At 35.4% G+C, this 19,729-nt stretch overlaps 1 protein-coding gene across 3 annotated transcripts in view; it reads left to right on the forward strand.

The window, feature by feature from the left end:
• vdra (vitamin D receptor a) overlaps nt 1-19,729 on the forward strand; it is a 76,164-nt gene that overhangs the window by 29,435 nt on the left and 27,000 nt on the right. For all 3 annotated transcript variants that reach the window (XM_058409035.1, XM_058409034.1, XM_058409033.1), the window contains 3 exons: nt 6,588-6,735; nt 11,313-11,443; nt 17,270-17,454. In XM_058409035.1, coding sequence (XP_058265018.1) covers nt 6,588-6,735; nt 11,313-11,443; nt 17,270-17,454 — 464 coding nt within the window. The remainder of the gene's footprint in view (nt 1-6,587; nt 6,736-11,312; nt 11,444-17,269; nt 17,455-19,729) is intronic.

Below are 19,729 nucleotides of genomic sequence, written 5' to 3' on the forward strand. Positions count from 1 at the left end.
TTAACCGCTGACTCTCTGGCTCGCTCGGTCACAATGATATAATGAGCGAATTAATAAATAGATGGTTTCAAAATATAGTTTGAAAAGCAGGAGCACTGCATATTAAAAGCACCTCATTAAAATAGCGAGTTCCGTCCCATGGTCATCATTTACCACAAAATAACCGTGGTGCATTCCGAGCACAACCATTAAAATGTAACTAGAAACGGCAGCGGATTAGCCTAGCTATTCATTTCGGTAAATCTCGGTCTCAACGCGAAGGCGTCTTGACCTCGAGATGTGGGAATGATCGCCTTAACAGAAGGATGTTGTGCACCGTGTGACGTGGAAGGGAAGACGACACGGCGCGTGTTTACAGACGCTAGCACGCTTCGCCTGTTCGCTCTGGCTTTATTCCCGCTCGCGATCGGCTTACAGCAGCTGCACTCTGACACGCTGGCGATGTCTTGACACGACGTGGCGCATTAATAACGGCCTTGTTGTGGTGCGCGGATCAGTTTTACTACACGCTTTGTTACCTGTTTTGCATTGCCAAGGTTCTACTGTAAACATAATCCTGCTTCTTATCTCTCTTTGGTTTAATGAGTAAACAAAACACAGCTTGTGACCTGGAACACAATAAAACGAGATAATAGAACTTTCTACTTATATTTTATATTAAGTTCCATATGATTCGTTGTTGAACAAAAAAACTGATTCGAATTATTTATTCATTTTTGGTGGGTTTTTTTGACAGCCGTCCAGGCTACAAGGCAAACCACATTTTAATATTAATCCACTCATTGTTTCTATAGTAACCACTAATTCACAGGCACGTGTTGGATGTATAATGGACGCTACACATAAAAAAGATTTTATACAGTAAATAAATACAGTCTGTTTTAATATGGAGAATTCTATAGACATTTATGTAACATTTTTGGAAGGAGTCTCCACTTTAAGTGTTTTATAAGAGTGTAACAGGGCAAACATGTTGTGTGTTTGTGTGTGTCTTTGTTTTTCAAGAGAGAACAAAAGAGATACAGCGAACATGTTGCTGAAACATACTTCCTTTACAAATTGCTTCCACAAACTACAGCAGAGGAAGTGCTATGGTTAATAATCCTTTGAGTCTTGCTTTTATAGACTTTGTGCTCATGCCAGGAAAATAATTTATCATTTCAAAGAAACGTAATAAGTCGACTGACACGCCGAGCCTTTGATTTTGGGTTATCTTTAAATCTCGAACCACAAAAGTCTTTCATTAAATTTAAGTCCACACTTTTCTGTCACGAAACAAAGGCACATTGATGTCTCAGGCCCACGCATGCTTGTGGATTTATGTGGACTGACTGTTTATATGTGAGAAGTGCTTGAGCAGCAGCCACAGGATCAGCAAAGATAAACCACTTCACTCTATTTTTACCAGTAAAATCTTTCAAATACACTTTTAATGGTTTGATACATGAATATAAACAAATGACATGTTTAATAATTCATAATGCAAATGTATTACAAAAAGTGATTTATTTTCTCAAATTTATTTAGTTTACTTCAAGCGATTTTTTTTACTCTTGATAAATAACTTTGAATACTTTTTTTTTAATTTGTTATAATAAATTAACATAAACCACTCAAATTTATATCTACACCTAAATAAATAACACAAAAAATAAAAATCGCATTTAAATAATGCAGTGAACTGAACTTAGCCTTTATGAATTAAATAAACTTATATTTACAGGTTTACTAAGTCAAGTTTATTTTTATTTTTCATACTTGATAGTTATACAAACAACTCAGCGTTGCGTTTAGAAGTTATAACTTCTAGATAAGTTAGATAAAGAACTTATATTATATATTTGTTATATATACAAACTCAGTAAGCCACGCAAATTTATATTTATATGGTCAATAAACAGCTTAGTTAAATTACATTGCATTACATAGTTATCAAAGCAACATTCACAAGTTAGATAAACAACTTAAATTTACATTTACAAGTTAGATAAACAGCCTGAATTTATTTTTACAGAGTAGATAAACAACTCAGATGTAATATTTACAAATTAGATAAACAACTTACATTTATTTTCACAGAGTAGTTAAACAACTTAAATTTATTTTTTGCGGGGAAGATAAACAACTCAAATGTAACATGTTACAAGTTACAGTTAAATATACACACATTAGATAAATATAAACACAAATTGACACATTAGATAAACTTCTTGTGTTTGTATTTGGAGTTTAAATACGGCCCTAAATCCATCTTTACAAACTATATGAACCTCAATTACTTTTTAGAATGTTGAATTGAATTGACCTGAATGATATGTTTCTAAAATGCTATCATAAATCGTAAATTCTCCTCCATGAGAAGAGTTATAAATGTGTGTGTGTGTGTGTGTGTACAGTAATAATATTGTTGTGAGGTTTTTGAGGCTCTGCTGTCATGTGCTGAGTGGTTACTCGTTCAGCGTGACTCCACTTAGCTCTATACGTTTAGAGACGCAGGGGTGCTGAAAAACAGGCCAACTCCGACTGCGCTGACAGAAAATTAGTTCGCCTGCAGTGATGTTGGAAATGCTGGTGTATGTTGGCCCATAGCCGCGGGCCCGCTCCGGCATTCCAGCCCATTCCAGAGCTGCATACCATCGGTTATGTAACAGTCATGTGATTCGAAAACGACTTTGAAAAGAGGGAAGTCTCCGGGCCTCTCGAGATTCCTGCCAAAACCACTGTTTTGCTTCTCAAATTTCTGCCAGTATATCTGATTACCGAGCTATGTAAACAAAGTTCACAAATCCACCTTGCATACAAATTTGTATAGTAACTTTTGCCAGATTTGAAAGGTTGGAGCACATAGCTGCTGAACAGCATGCTATCTGTCGTCCACATGTTTGTTTAATTCTGTCAGATGATGTAGCCTGCAAAGAGGAGAACAGCTAAAACGTCACACATTTAAAAAAAAAGAAAAATGAAAAAAAAAAAAGGAATTTGCTGAATTGTGTAATACATAAAAAAAAAAAATACTTCAATAGTTTATTGTTTTATTTATGCAAAACATCCAAGCACTGCTGACTGCACATCTGGAATTTGGAGATTTTTTTATTTATTTATTTATTTTATTAATTGGGCAAAACTGTGGATGGAATTTTAGGCGTATTTACATAAAGGGAGCAATTTGTTTACAAATCTTATTAAAGCATGCAGGTTGTGTTCTGTATTTAAGCTTTTGAGAAGAGTTTGGCTCTTGAATCGAAAGTATCTTTTTGTTTTTGCTTTAAAACTTTTGTTTTTTTCCCTGTAATTCTGAGCACAAATGATTTTGCAGCTCATCTGTCAGTAAACAAAAGGCCACAGTCTGCTCTTTACCAGGCGAATGTGCATGAATGTGAATGTGTGTAAATGTGCAAATGCATGAGTTTGTTCCAGCTCCACTGTGTGAGCTGTTCTAACCTCTCAGTGTGGAAAACAGCCTTATGGCTTCCAGGAAGCTGTGGCCGCTTCGGCACGGCCCTCTTCCATTACTGCAGCTGGTGCCGTCGGTCTCGGCGTCACTCTTCGTGGAACTCATGCCTTTAACGACTGAGGCTTGCACTCGCATTCCAGATCTCCCTATTTACTCTATTACGCTCGCTGTATAGCCCTTTTGCGAGATGATCGCTCATATACTCACTTTCATTATTCCTTGTAGTACTTTGTTTTTCTGACCCCGCTTTCATACACGAGCTGGACAGTATGAGCGCTGATGATGGATGCTTATTCATGCACACAAGGTGCACACTGGGGTGTCTGTGGTACTGCATATTAAAGCTGCACATTTCTGTTTAGCATGTGTTTAAATGCATGTGTACATAGTGTTCAGCTGATACCTCGGCTGAACAAGAAGAGCGGTGTGATTTTAGTTTAGCAGGTCAAGTCAACAATATGTGCTGATTAGTGCTGATTGCTATATTACTATATAATATAATATACCAATATGAGGTCATAGAGTCTGAGCTTTGACACCTTTAAATTAGCGTGTGCAGTGGAGAAGATGACAAAGTGGTAGAGTAGAATTGAATTGAACGGAATGGAATAGATGGCAACACTAGAACAGAATAAAAGATAGAATCAAATCGAATAGAATAGAGTAGAGTAGAATAGAAGACATACATAAATAGAATTAGAGATATAGAATATAAATAGAATAAAAAAGTATATCTAAAAGTATATATAAGTTAATGGATGGATAGAATCAAGCAGAATGGATTAAATGACAAGTAGAATTGAATAGAATAAATACATATAAAATAGAATAATAAAGAGAACTAGAATGTATTGAAATAGACAAATAGAATAAGATGGCAGTGGAGAACAGAATATAATGAACGGAAGATAGAAAATAGAAAGGAATAGAATAGAAGACCGATGTAAAACACAATAGGTATATACTGTACAATAGAATAGATGCATAGAATTGAGCAGATATAATTGGAAGGCAGCAGCAGATAAGAATAAAATGGGTAGAATAGAACCGAATGGATTAGAAGAAATACAGAGAATAGGATGGACTAGAAGATATGAATAGAATCAGTAGATGTACATAGAACTGATTTGATTAATTGACATGCGTAGACTTTAACAGACTTGAAGAGAATTTAATAGAATAAGACACGAGTGGAATAGAGTAGAAGTCATGAGTCAAAAGAATAAAGCACACGGAAAATCGAATACAAGTCTGAAATTTGACCATAGGACATGAGTAGAATATAGTGCAATGGAAACAAATGGAATAGAACTGAGTAAACAGAATGAAATAGAACAGAGTGGAGCGAGAGTGGACTGGAGTAGCACAAATGCCATGGACAGAAAGGAGTGGAATAAAACATGGAGTAATAATAGAGTGGAAATTAGAGTAGAGTAGAATAGAATAAAAGGACTGAATGCTGTTATATAACACTGTAGCCTTGATTAGCAGGTGAACTTCAGATGACCCGCTGTAGAGTAATACAGTTACCACCATTCTGCTTCTCCTTTGTTCCTTACCCCCTCTTTCCTCTTCCTTTTCCTCCCGAGGTTTCTGACTGAACATGACCTTTTCCTCCCGCCGCCTTTTCTTAACTTTGATTTGAACATGTTTTTTAATTTCTTTGGAAAAACATCTTAAAAGACACAATTATGAAAAAATTATTTTAAATTGTAAATTCATTTTTTGATGTTGCCTTCTTTTCTTTTACAAAGAAATTCAAAATCATGTTAAAAAATATATTATTTGCATAAAAGACAAAATTAAGGGAAAATTATTTTAATAAATGTAAAAGGAATTCAAGAAGTCTTTTTTGCTGCTTTCATTTCATTTTCAAACTGTTTTTTTTTTTTTTCTGATACGAGTGTTTGAAACTTCCCCTCTAGTTTTGATATTTTGTGCCTTGCATTACTTGATTTTTATCAGTTGTTTGTAGAACTGCGAGTGCACTGCTGTGCAAGCTTTAAAAATTTCCCTTCTTATTCCTGGTGTATTTATGTGATAAATAGGGAGATATGTTCACCAGTGATTATCCTGTTACCACCTGTCAGAACAGAGGAGAGCACAAACAGAAATTAATCTGTTTTTAGTAAACAACAGGCGCAGTAGACAGTTTGGAAAGTGGTGATGATCACTGAATTTAAGAAAAGGTGATTTTAGGTGACGTTTATAAGAAAATATTAGCCCAAAGTAGTTTATTCTCATGAAGTGTTTTATTTCTTGCTAGCATTTCAGTATCATACAGGCTGATTCCTTTTATCATCTCTCAGTTCTTCCAGGATTTTTTTGTATGTTTGTTGTAGTCAAAAATGCTTGAATTTTCAGCATATTTTTTCAATTTTTTTGTTTGGGTTTTTTTGTGCTCTTTTTTTGTGGAGAATTGCTTGAATTTTCAGAAATTGCAAGCACACGATTCTTCTTCCAGTGAAGTCACATATGAAATGACTTACTACAATAGCTGTACTCATGTATGAGACACATATATTGTAGAAGGATTTGGCTAAATGCATGTTGAAATGATAGCACACGAGGTGTCTTGGTCCAAAACTACAGAAATTCTGTGGTAATTTTTAAAAAATGCTGAATATTATGGAGTTCTGAATGCAATATTTTGCACTGAATACTGAGACTGTGTCTGATTCACCGGATAAACAGTCATTTACTCCAGAAATAAACAAAGCCAATCAGGCAATCTTTCCATGAAGGTTTTAATAAACATCTCCGCACAGAAACATTCACTATATCAAAGATTAGAAGTAATTTAGAACACATCAGATGAGAGTGCTTTCTGCCCTCTTTTGCATACATGATCTCAGAGACTCCTCTGGTTAATGCTGCTGTGATTGACAGGCGAAAGAGAGACTATGCTGTTTCATATTATTCAAATATTATTTTGCATGTCCACCGTAGACATATCTGATGACTATAACAGAACAAACACATTCATATAAACAATTCTGACCAATCAGAATTGAGAATTCAGGGTGTATGTAGCGTATGGATATAGTGTATGTAGTGTATGGATATAGCTAATACCTCTCTTGTTCAAATATCATTCTAATTCTTTTTTTTCCTGCCCGTCTGTTTCTCTCAGTAATGGAGGCCATGGCCGTGAGCACATCTGCACAGGGTACGGATGAGTTTGACCGCAACGCCCCTCGGATCTGCGGCGTCTGCGGAGACAAGGCCACCGGATTCCACTTCAACGCCATGACCTGCGAAGGCTGCAAAGGCTTTTTCAGGTATTCACAATTTCACCAATAATACGACAAATTATGAAACACAAACACAAATAATTGTTACACGTTTTCCGGCACGGCAGTCATCTGATGCGTTCTATTGGTTTATGGTTTATCACAACATCTGCTTTGACCTTAGAAAGAAGAGAATGTTTACCTACGTATTACACAACAGTAGCAGGTCAATCATTTACCTAAAGCAACCACTGGAATGTTTTGTTAACATACTTGTAAGTAGATCATCAACATAAAGTAGAAATTCCTGGTATGTTGCCAAAGATTTTGATTCCCTGATACTGTATTTCTGAATTTTATAAGGATTGTGTGAATGGAGAAGAGTTTATTAAAATAATAAAATATAAAATTGCTCTAATTAGGTCCCACGTGTTAATGTTTCATATCTAATTCCAGTGCTGTCTGAGTAATTGGCAGATTCCAAGATCATTAATTTAATATTATTTGCTATTTTCTATCATTTTCTTTGCCAGAAATAGTGAGAAAATATTAAGGAATAAAACACAGGGGACTGTTCTGCTGTAGGAAACAAATCACCAAGAAGTTAATTATTTTTCCATCACAGCATGTCTCCAGATCAGTTGGTACACATTGTACTTTTTATCCATTTTTAGTTAAATTCCATGTTCCTGAACGTTAGCGAAACACTTTTGTTACAACCGTTACACAAATACTCCCTCACCAGCCAAGGAAAAAAAATTCTGCTTGTCATGATGCTTGTCAAGAAACCAGGAAGTGGAAACTCTTTTTCTTTTCCTTGAAGACTTTCCCCATGGTGGAAAACTGACACTGGAGACTCCTTCCGTAAATGTTACATAAAAATCTCCCTATGGAAAGCTACATGATGTAAACATTTACATCTCTTTTTTTTTCACATGGTGTAAAGTTGTTACTATGGCAACACCAAGACTCTGCTGTGTAGAAAATGAATGAACCAATCAGGTTTGAGATGTAAACAACACAGTGATGCAATAACACATGCATTTTGAAGAAACTCTAGGTGTTTAAAACTTTGCCCCATCAAGATAATAACCATGTGATTATTGGGATTATTTTGTTATTATCTGTAACTTTCAGAGTTCCTTGTTATGACATATTTCTAAATCTTCCCACATTGTATAATTGAGTATAATGTGTTAATTGTGTCAGGTTTTGAGAAGCTCCTGTGATGCCTGTGAAACCAGATTTCATCACAGAGCAGCTCCTCTGTACATGTGGTCTACACCACATAGAAATCAAACACAGCGTTTCTGCTGAGAAGATAAGAGCATCTCTAGTTTCATAGCTGATACCAGTGCTAACATAATGCACACCGGATGAGAAACCAGGCTGTTTAATATAGCAATCTGAGCCTATCAAAGCACAACTTCTCAAAAAACATTGTGTTCCTTATCTTATTGATTTGTATCCGCTGGAAATATGCATATCAGATTTTACATCAAGATTAAATTATGATGATAATATAGGAAGCAAATGAAGCAAACATGTTTTGCTTGCTTTAGGAAATTTGTGTCATTATTTTTATTATTATTTTTAAATGTTTCAACATCAGTTCCCAGCATCTTGTCTCGACCACTGGTTCTCCAAGTAAGGTCCAGATGTTTGTGAAGCATCACCAGATGGTCCATGAGTTTGTTTTTTTTTTCTTTTAAATAAATAATCACCAGTATGACAGCAATTACATTTATTATTAAGTTCTTATATTCATGAATATACTTTTTGCCAGTTCACCTGAATTGAGCAGATGCAATCCAAATGAATGAATAAATAAATACATAAATAAATAAGCAATATAATGTCAGCTCTGTCTGTTGGTGGTTATTATTTAAACTATTAGATTGATACGCAACAAAAGACTACAATGATCTATTAAACATAACATAAAAAAATTATATTGTATAATAAGATCATATTTGACTAGTGGATTATGTTCATTTTTTTTTTTTTTTAAATCTGTATTAAAGGAGGTCCTGGAATTTACACTAAAAGTATGTGAACCCCTGATCATTACACCCATATATTTTTTTCCCCAAACTCTTGCCCTAAAGTTGGATGCACAGAATTGTCTCAGATGCTGAAGTGTTACAGTTTCCTGTCACTGAATCTATGAGGCTCGAACCCTGTTCCAGCCAAACTATGGAGAACATGACTGATGACTATGTACATGCACAGATGTAGAAGAACTCGAGTGACAGATCCTTGACTCTGACTCAACCCCACTGAACACCTCTGGGATAAACTGGAACTGGAGCCTCCTCAGCATCTCAACATCAGTGTCTGATCTCACTAATGCTCCTGCAGAAGGTGTGAACATCCAGTGGAAGAAAAAAGTGGAGCTTATTATAACAGTAAAGAGAAATAAATATATATGGAATAAAATGTTCAACAAGTACATATTAGTGTGATGGGATGCAGGGGGTGCACATACTTTTGTCTTTATAGTGTTTATTGCATTTAAAGTTTAATTTAGTCTCCAATGCCACATGATATCTGGCTCCAAAGTAGTTGTTTAGTCAGTCACTGGGTCAGAGTTTATCGTCTGTTTTTCTGTTTTGATCAATTTCAACATGAAGCCAAGTGTAACGGCAAACACCGCCGGTCCGGTCAGTACGGGGTGAATCACATGAAGAATAACTCCACTGCCTGCTGAGATCTGCAGTGATTCAGCAGAGATTTATGTACACACTATTGTTTAACATGCAATTGAATGATGCTGAGTTAGTATGTAAATCAAGTTTAGCAAAGGACAGTAGCAGAAATAAAAGAGATTTGAGGGAACACTGTTTAGCTGCTGTAACGTGGTAATGTTTCACAACATTAAATGTAATGAGAATTGCATAGATAGATATAAACAACGGTTAGGAGGAATAAAACCTTCTGGGGCGTGCTGTTATTGAAAATAATCTTTTCAAGGTTGGGTCACAGGCCTGATAACATTATTACATTTATTTTTGATTTATTTGTGTTAAACACAAACACACACACACACACAATTTATTCATATTATTTATATTTTTTTCAAAAACATAGTCTAGAATATATAGATATTCTGTTCAATATAGATTCTTTTTTGTCTTTTTCTTTAAAAACAGGCCAAAAGTTCTCTTGAAAAATTAAATTAAACATATTTTGTAATAAATATATAAAAACATCTTTTTGTCTCATGTGTATTATCTGGCTTCTTTATTTAAAAGTAAGAATAATTATATTTAATTATGGTAATCACTATGAGTGTGATTGAGTCCCAGCAGTGTTGCTATATTACACACAATCACTGGATCTGTGGGATTTTTAATTTTTTCGTAATTACTTAAGTTCTATTCAGCATGAAGCTCGTCTGATTGTCAGAGTTTTGAGCTAATTTCAGTTCATTGTGTTTTTTTCCCGCATCATTTTAAATATTTTTCTACACAGATTTTGGTACAGACTGTTTGCCCATCTGTCATTGACATCCATTTAGTGCTTTAAGTTTTGAAGTGTTGAAATGAGTGTAAACTAAATGAGTTAAACGCTGATTAAATCTGTCTTTGCTCTGAAATTGCACCTTGGTGTGTGTGAGTGTGTGTGTGTGTGTGTGTGTTTTGCACTGTGTAGTCAGCCTGTGTGTATGAATAGGAACAGTGTACCAGGAGACACGGCGTATGTTTTCCTAAGCTCTTTGAGAGTGTGTTCAGCGTGACCACGCATGAAATAAATGTTTCTGTTCATTACTATTAAAAGGACAGGAGGGAGGGCTCAAAGTGGTTGTGGCTATGTGTGTGTGTGTGTGTGTGTGTGTGTTTTGTGGGGTGGCCGGCTGCATGTGTGTTTCAGGATGGGTGTAGCTGAGTGGCTGAGCCATGTGAGCAATATTTTAGCCCTTTTTAAATAATCCTCGTGTGCAGCACGTCACTGCGGCTCTTGGCCCAGAGAGATGCGGAGACCAGACAGTTTACAGAGTGAAGAGTGTGTTTGATCTGTGCCTTTTCAGACACTTCCCCGTTATGACTTTTTTATAAGAGTTACAGCAATAATAAATCAGTTTCACTTAACACACACGGTAAAACTGTGTTAATGTCTTACACAGGATTTTAAAGATTTATTTTATGTCTTTTGAAATAAAATGACAGTTAAAAATGATTTATGTGTTTATTTTTTACTTAGTTATTTAATGACTTATTTTCTTACCTGAATATCTTACTTACTTAACTTGCTTATTTAATTATTTATTCATGTATTAATCTTGTTTATTTATTTATCTGATGAACTGATTGATTGATTGAGAAAGTTTTTTTTTTTTCTTCTGAAAAACAGTCTACCTGGAAAGTTGAAGCAGTGCCAAAGGCAAATGTTAATTACATCAAGTTTTCTTTTCTTCCTTTTTTTATTTTTTAGATTTAATGCATCACAGCATTAATAATGAACTTGTAATGCTCCAGTGATCCGTTGAGTCTTAAGTAGATTGATAACGATCGTTAGAAAGTGATTTATAAAAGTGTTTTAAGTGATTTATTTGTGCCTAGTTTGATTGTGGTGTATGTGAAAGACATTATGTAATCGTTCGACGGTGTTTTTGCTCTGCTCAGGCGCAGTATGAAGCGGAAGGCCAGTTTCACTTGTCCCTTTAACGGCAGCTGCACCATCACCAAAGACAACCGCAGACACTGCCAAGCCTGTCGCCTCAAGCGCTGCGTCGACATCGGCATGATGAAGGAGTGTGAGTCTTGTTTTCTCTGCATGTATTGTTTAATTGGTTGTTCAACATCTCAGACTTTAGGGATAATCCTCAGCTTTTGCTGTTTGCACCTAAACACAAACACCCAAATTTTTTTGGAGGTTTTATTTTCTAGTGTCAAGTTTATGAGAAATCCAGCATAGGAGCAGTGAAGTCATGTTGGACTCTAAGTACGATGGAAATGAAAAATTAATCGATCTGTTTGAGTGAGAGACTGAAAGATTGAAGCGCTGCATCATTTCTCTCTTTAGGTAGAGATAAAGCCAAGGCTAAATCCTACAGACACCACATTCAGCAATGTGGGTAAACTTAAAAAAAAAATACTCAGAATTTTATAATAAATAAATCTTGAATGTGAACGAAGATGACCTTTTCAGTAACAAAGGAATTAATATGGAACTAGTTCAAGGTGGAATTTTTCTTATTAAACTTTAAGCACAGGTCTGCAGAGATGATATGAGTCATGCTTCACTGGATTCTTAGCGAGTATGTGGTTCCATGTGTCACCTCACCCCCGTAGAGAGACATGTCACTCTCATCAGTACAACTTCTAACTCAGTTCTTCTAACTTCTGCCTTTATCCTCTGATGACGCACTTCTCTCCTGATGGGTGGGGACTCTTCCAGGGTGACCCCGTCCCTTTTCCACAGTGCGCTTTGAAGTATGATGAGGAGGAAAATGATGTAGGATCTTCATAATCTCCAAGATCTCAGACCAGTTAAATATCTATGGGAAGATTCTAGAGTTTGATGTTTAGGAGTGTACCATCATCATCATCATCAATACATAATACTGAAAGAATACCTTTTATAATAACAGGCTAGTAGAATCCTTATCGCTTTTTTGTATTGTCACCTGACTGTGTGATAGAGGTCCTTTGATCTACCTGCATGATGATGATGATGATGATGATGATGTCATAAAAGCTTCAAATCTTCACATTCTTATTTACTATCTTAATGTGAATTATTTACACAACAGTTAATGATTCATCAATGGATTAAACCATGAGCTGCTGACAAAGGTCAAATACAAGTCAGAGGATCGTGCTTTTACACACACACACACACACACAACAATTTTTACTGCTTTTTCAGTCCCGCTTCAGGTCGTCTGTTTAAATATAGAGTGTAAAATGGTGAGCACTGTTACGAACCTCAAACAAAACAGTGTCATAAAAATAGAAAGAGAGAGAGACACACACACACACACACACACAGAGAGAGACAGAGAGAGAATGTCCAACAACGCCCTTTTTTTCCTCCAGTGCAGTTACACAATACGGCGCCCCAGATTTTCCCGGGCTGGCAGGAGGAGAGCAGCATGGCAGCGTATCTCTCTCTCTCTCTCTCTCTCTCTCTTAAGCTCACACACACACACACAGTCCCGTGGGCCGAATCGAGCCTAAAACCCGCCTCTCACCGATCCAGCACTGATCCGCTCAGTGCACAAAAGGGCCTCTTTGTTTCACAATGGCAGCCGTTCCAGGACAGAGGGTCAAAGGTCATAGCTGTGGAAGTGCAGAAGAGCGTGCAGCTGGAGGTGTAGAAGAGGAAGCATCGCTGTGATTTCTCCAGCTGTAGTCAGATGTTTTAGAGAAAGGCTGCTTTCACACTTTAGACTCAGATAATAATGTGATTTCATTCATCTTTAATGGAGTCATTTATCCAGTAGCCTAATGACATGACAGCGCTTCATATAAGAATCTAACCGACGTGTAGACGCCTGAACTGTAATAAAAGCACCCTGAAGCTAGTCTGGATTAAAATCCTAACAGGAACTAACTCGTTTCAATGTTAATTATAAGTATAACTGTAAGTGGATTACAAGTGGAATTAAAACATCCAGCGATTGTGCTTAATAAAGATAAACAATCAGTGTATAAACATTTAAGATTTACAGAATACCACAAAAATAAAATTCTGGGAAAAAAAACAAAACTGCCGGACTTTAAACAGTGTACTGAGGTTTGGTTACATATAAACATTTCAGTTAGACTCTGCAATTGGAAGGAATTCATTTGGTGAAAATTGTTGCATGTAAACTGCGGGGTTAAGAAACAATCCGGCAACTGAAAATATCCAGCTAACAGCGGGGCTGCGGTCAGAAATTGAAACTGATGAAGGGCTTTAGGATGTGCATGGAAAAAAAGATGAGCTGGAACTGTACACCTAAAATATGGAGCAACAAGGTGGCAGTGAGGATACGAAAATAAACCCAGCAATGAATAAATATCTGGAAAATCTGGAATTTAAGTTTGGTGTGACATTTTAGAGAGACAAAATGTTCATAGAGGGTTAAATTTGTACAAAACAGTCAGAAAGGTCTTGATATATAGTATTCGTACCACAGCAATGTTGAATTCTTGATTCGGATTGGTCAAAAAGAGTTGATTCGATTCCTATAACAGGAGCTCTGATGGCATATCCATCTTTATTTGAAATCACATGTTTACATTAATGCACTCCTTTTAATTCATTCTTGTTTCTATAGCAACAGGGACTCATGTCAGTTTCTCCATGATTTTGCCAAAGGTTTTTGGAGGGAATTGTTGTAACCAAAAATGCTTGATTTGAGTTTTTTGCGCCAACACAAGATTTTACTTTTAAATCCCAGTAAAGACACATATATAATGGCTGTCCACATGTAGAAGAGGCTGAATGACTGTTTTGAAGATGTCACGACACGCCTCGGCCAAACTTTGCTGAAAATCTGGAATTTGCTTGATTTTGCTTTCATTTCACTTCAGTCACAAAAGCGTTAAGTCCTGGAGGGAGAGATTGTTGTATTGTTGTCCACGCTCCACATGAATGGATTGTAAAACATGACATTATTTAAGAAAGAGAAGCATACAATTGTTTATACGGTGATGTTTTCTGTAAACAGTGATGAAAGGAGTGTCAGTCTCAGTAAGCTGTTTTTTTTTTTTAATTTTATTTATTTATTTATTTTGCCTCTTCAACTGAAAGAGAGAGTAAAAAAAAAGCCGTCAAATGAATGAGGGTTAATAGCTGCTATAACGTCAGTGATAACAGGTAGTAACTTGCTTCACCATTAGAATTCCATGTATAATCATGTGTGTGTGTCTGTGTGTGTGTGACAGTACCTCGGCTTTGACAAGGCACGTCCCCAAGTGCTTTATGTTGTACTTAAACTACACCCTACACAACTCATAAACATCTAAACATGTCCATTTGTTCTGCATGCTTGCAACTGTCGCCTTGAAAATTCTTCATGATCACTGAGGAGATTTACAGCTTCAGCTGTCCAGATAGCGATTCCACAGCTCTCTAGCACAGTAAGACTGAGTAGCGATGGTTTCTTCTCCAGCATTGGCATTTCACAAGCGTGTTTGTTTACCTGCGGTTTCCAATAGGTTTTTCCTTTTGTTTTTTTTTTTGTTTTTTTTTTTACCACACACTGTTAGCACCTGTTTGCCAGATTGGTTCAGACTGTCACGTTGTGCTCAGCCAAAACAAACTCACCCGAGATAACCCGGAGCAGCCTGCGCTGGTTCTCTGCTAATAACGGCACACGCACCATATCAGCCAGGGGAGGCAGGGAGTCTGTGTGTACTGATTAAACCCTTAATACACAACACACTGAGCCAGTTTAGGACGAATGACAGAGCCAGTCTGCATCTGTGACACGTTTATGGCCGAAAGCAATGCCGGTTTTATGTTTAGAAAACAGTGTGGTTTTGAAAACAACAAGGTCTTTTACACTGAAATTCATATTTCATTTTTTTTTTTTTTTTGAACTTGTGTTTGAGTTTTGAAGTTGCATGTTCGCTGGCGTATGAACATAAACCGCAGTTGAACGGAAAATAATAACTTCCATGTGTTACGGCTTGACGTCGGGATATATGCGAGAGAAAAAAAATCCCCCTTTTTTACAGCCTCTTTCAACAGAGCTTTTAAAAGAGCTCCTTATGCACTTAGAGACATCCAGTAACGCTGCAAACCTATCAGCAGCCCGGTTGTGATGCCTTCTACTAAAATGTTAAAATATAAATATTAAAATATTAAAATTATAAATAAATATTAAAATGATTTTCTGCTTTTCCAATACAAAAAATAAATACATTTAAAGTAGATTACCATAAATCTACTTTTTTAAAATAGACATTTTACCTACAATTTAAAATTTAATAAGAAATTTTTTATATGGCTCATTTAAATAAATAAATAAATAAACTGATGCAGTGTTATAATACTGTGTAATGTGTAAATAAATACCTTTAATCTGGAACTAAATTACAAAAACTGGACACTAAAAAAGTCTCTAAAACATTAATATAAAAACTAATATTAGTGAAACACATTAAATTGTTATTTTTCCCTATTTACAAAAAAAATCTATTAAAAACATTGTCATAGTCAAGTTAACGTTTGTCTAAATTGCTAGTTCCATATAATGTTCTGAAATTCCCTCACCTGCTTCTCTTGAAGTTGTTGCTATAGCAACAATAAGGTTTAAAGCGAGTGCATTAATATAAACCTTTTTTTTCCCTTGAAGCTTTCGATTTCGACCCGCTCATTCATAAATTATGACGTTATTGGAACGTCATGTTTTTTTTCTTTCCCTGAAGTTACGTAAAACCGGGAAGCATTAAAAAGGGACTATTAGATTAGGGTCATTATTGTGTAAAAGGACAGAACAGATAGAGAGCTGTTAAAGAGGGTTATTAGTTCTGGCTCATTCAGGACCAGGCCGCCGTTTAGGACACACACACACACATACACACACTGCGCACTCTGGCTGTCCATATGGCGCGAGGTCATTACACTGTCACTGTGTCCCAGTTGGCAGACTGCTGTAGTCTTCACATGCTGAGAAATGTCTGACAGCTTTATCCATTTCATACAGCACTGCTCTGAGATCAGCCACTTCACAACATTCCAGAGACAGCTCTGAGATTTACTCACCAACAACCTGATCTAGGATCAGTCTTTAGACTCAGCGTTGGCTACGAAGATTGTAAATATACAACATAGCCATTAAAGGTGCATTAGTCAAGATTGGACCACTCTAGTGGTTAAACAGGTGAATTACAACAATGAAAGGAATTCATTCTCAATTATTATTTTTTTTTTTATTTCTTAAATTTGTGTCCCATTTTTTCCCTGTGTAGACGAAGCCACAGCCTCCAAATATCAACAGCTGGGTGATTTTTAACATTTTTACCATTAACTGTTTTTTTTTTTTTACACAGCCATTCAACTGCCTGAAAGCCGAGTTGCCTTGACATAAGTCTCGTATTCGTGCTGATTTGCCTGATGATGCTTTTTTTATTCTGTGCTGAATACAGGTTATATGTATAAGCAAACCAGAATGCAAAAAATCTACTATTCCACCTTTAATTCGAAACTTAGCCAAAACAACTGAGCAATAAATTCCAACACATGTTGCCTCTGTGTGTAATTTACGCTTAGGATGTGTACAACTTCAAGTATGCAAGCTGTAAACTTCTCCTAAAGCTGTAACCCATGATGCAGTAAGACAGAAATCCTCCAGAGCCGAGTGTTTACGCTTATTGACTTTATGAGGCGACATAACACATTTCCGAGCAGGGTGTAGTTTCTCATTTTTAGCACAGGACTGATGAGTACTGTGGAGGAAACCCTTTTATTTCTGCTTGTCAGGCAGTTCTGGCTCATGTTTAAGAGCATTTTTCTTTTTTTCTTTTTTTTAAAATAAAGAAGGCGAGCAAGATCAGGAGCAACGTAAGACTTGAAACTGATGCTGAACTGCTAGCTGTCCAGAAATGACTGTCAGTTATTAATATTTTATTTTATTTCTCTGCAGTCATACTGACTGATGAGGAGGTGCAGAGGAAGAAGGAGCTGATCCTGAAGAGAAAGGAGGAGGAGGCAATGCGGGAGGCGCAGAAACCCCGACTGACCGAGGAGCAGAGTCAGATCATCAATACGCTGATAGAGGCCCATCACAAGACCTACGATGACTCCTACTCCGACTTTGTGAAATTCCGAGTCAGTATCACACTCCATAATTATTACACTGTTATTATTAATATATATTATTATATATTATTAATGTAAAGTATTCTGTACAAGAAGAAATCTTTAAAAATATGAAAAAAATAATGCTTTATTTGTCCCATAACTGGAAAATATGCAAGGTTAATTACTAATTAACTAATTACAAAAAGTTAATTACAAAAAGCTTCAAATTTAACTTCAGGACAGAGGACTTTACACTTTATTATTTTTTATTTATTTATTTATTTATTTTGGGCAACATGACAAGCAGCTTTTTTTTGTTGTTTTAACTTCTTTCATGGACTTTCCACAACATTAACTGTAACTACAAACGAATAAGAAGTGTTGTTCTGTAATAAAAAGAAAAAGAAATTTGTTTGTTTCTGAGGAAAAGGAATAAAATATGATGTTAATCCTTGTGGAGGTTCACAGTAATCCAGCATCATGTCAGACACCAGGGTTGATTGTTTTCCTATAACAGCACATCCCTAAGTGTTTTATTTTGTGAAACATGTTTAGTCTTTTCAGTGTTGCACAACCTCCACTGTGTAAGTGTTTAATCAGAAGCAGAAACAGCTTTGAACCAAAAATTGCAAATAACTAAAATTGAACTAAAATTATAAAATAAATAAAATAAAAAATAAATAAAATAAAATAAAAAATAAATAAAATAAAATAAAATAAATAAAACAAAACATAAAATAAAATAAATACAATAAATTATAAAATAAATAAAATATAAAATAAATACAAATAAAATATAAATTAATTAATATATAAATAAAATAAAATGATGAATAGATTTTTGTGTGTGTGTTCAAATGACAGCAGATTTATTCAATTTAATTAATTTATTCAAATTAATTCAAATCCCTAATTCGCTTCTGAACGTAATAGTGCAGTGACAGTCCGGTAGTGATAATAGAAATGAAGCAGATGCTGTAAAATGAAATTCATCTGTATTCTGATTGAAGACACTTCCAGGAGATGGAAATATATGAATGATGGCTGATGTCACCATCAGCAGGTTTGTGGAAATGTTTTCACAAGCTGCAGGTTTTATTAATGAATACTTAATTCAAGGAAATGACAAATTGCTTACAGATAACAGCTTGGGCATTAATGTGCTAATACCAGAGTATGCAACTTGATTCATTTCTGAAAGGTCGGTCAATATGAAGAATAAACAGATAAACATGGTGAATAAACAGATAAACATGGTGGATAAACAGATAAACTTGGTGAATAAACAGATAAACATGGCGAATAAACAGATAAACATGGCAGATAAACAAATATATATGGCGAATAAACAGATAAACATGGCGAATAAACAGATAAATATGGCGAATAAAGGATAAATATGAAGAATAAACAGATAAACATGGTGAATAAACAGATAAACATGGTGGATAAACAGATAAACATGGCGAATAAACAGATAAACATGGCAGATAAACAAATATATATGGCGAATAAACAGATAAACATGGCGAATAAACAGATAAATATGGCGAATAAAGGATAAATATGGCGAATAAACGGATAAACATGGAGAATAAACGGATAAACATGGTGAATAAACAGATAAATATGGCGAATAAACGGATAAATATGGCAGATAAACAGATAAGCATGGTGAATAAACTGATGAACATGGTGAATAAACAGATAAACATGGCAAATAAACAGATAAACCTGGTGAATAAACAGATAAACATGGAGAATAAACGGATAAACATGGCAGATAAACAGATAAACATGGCGAATAAATGGATAAACATGGCAATTGACCAGATGAACATGGTGAATAAACAGATAAATATGGCGAATAAACAGATAAACATGGCAAATAAACGAATAAATATGGCAAATGAACAGATGAACATGGTGAATAAACAGATAAACATGGCGAATAAATGAATAAACATGGCGAACAAATGAATAAACAGCGAATAAACAAATAAACATGGTGGATAAACAGATAAACATGAATAAACGAATAAATATGGCAAATGAACATGGTGAATAAACAGATAAACATGGCGAATAAATGAATAAACATGACGAACAAATGAATAAACAGCGAATAAACAAATATACATGGAGAATAAGTGGATAAACATGGCGAATAAACAGATAAACGTGGCGAATAAACAAATAAACATAGCGAATAAACAAATAAACATGGTGAATAAACAGATAAACATGGTGAATAAACAGATAAACATGGCAAACAAACAAATAAACATGGCGAATAAATGAA

Source organism: Hemibagrus wyckioides, linkage group LG15 (assembly GCF_019097595.1).
Source record: "Hemibagrus wyckioides isolate EC202008001 linkage group LG15, SWU_Hwy_1.0, whole genome shotgun sequence".
In the NCBI taxonomy this organism is placed as follows: domain Eukaryota; kingdom Metazoa; phylum Chordata; class Actinopteri; order Siluriformes; family Bagridae; genus Hemibagrus; species Hemibagrus wyckioides.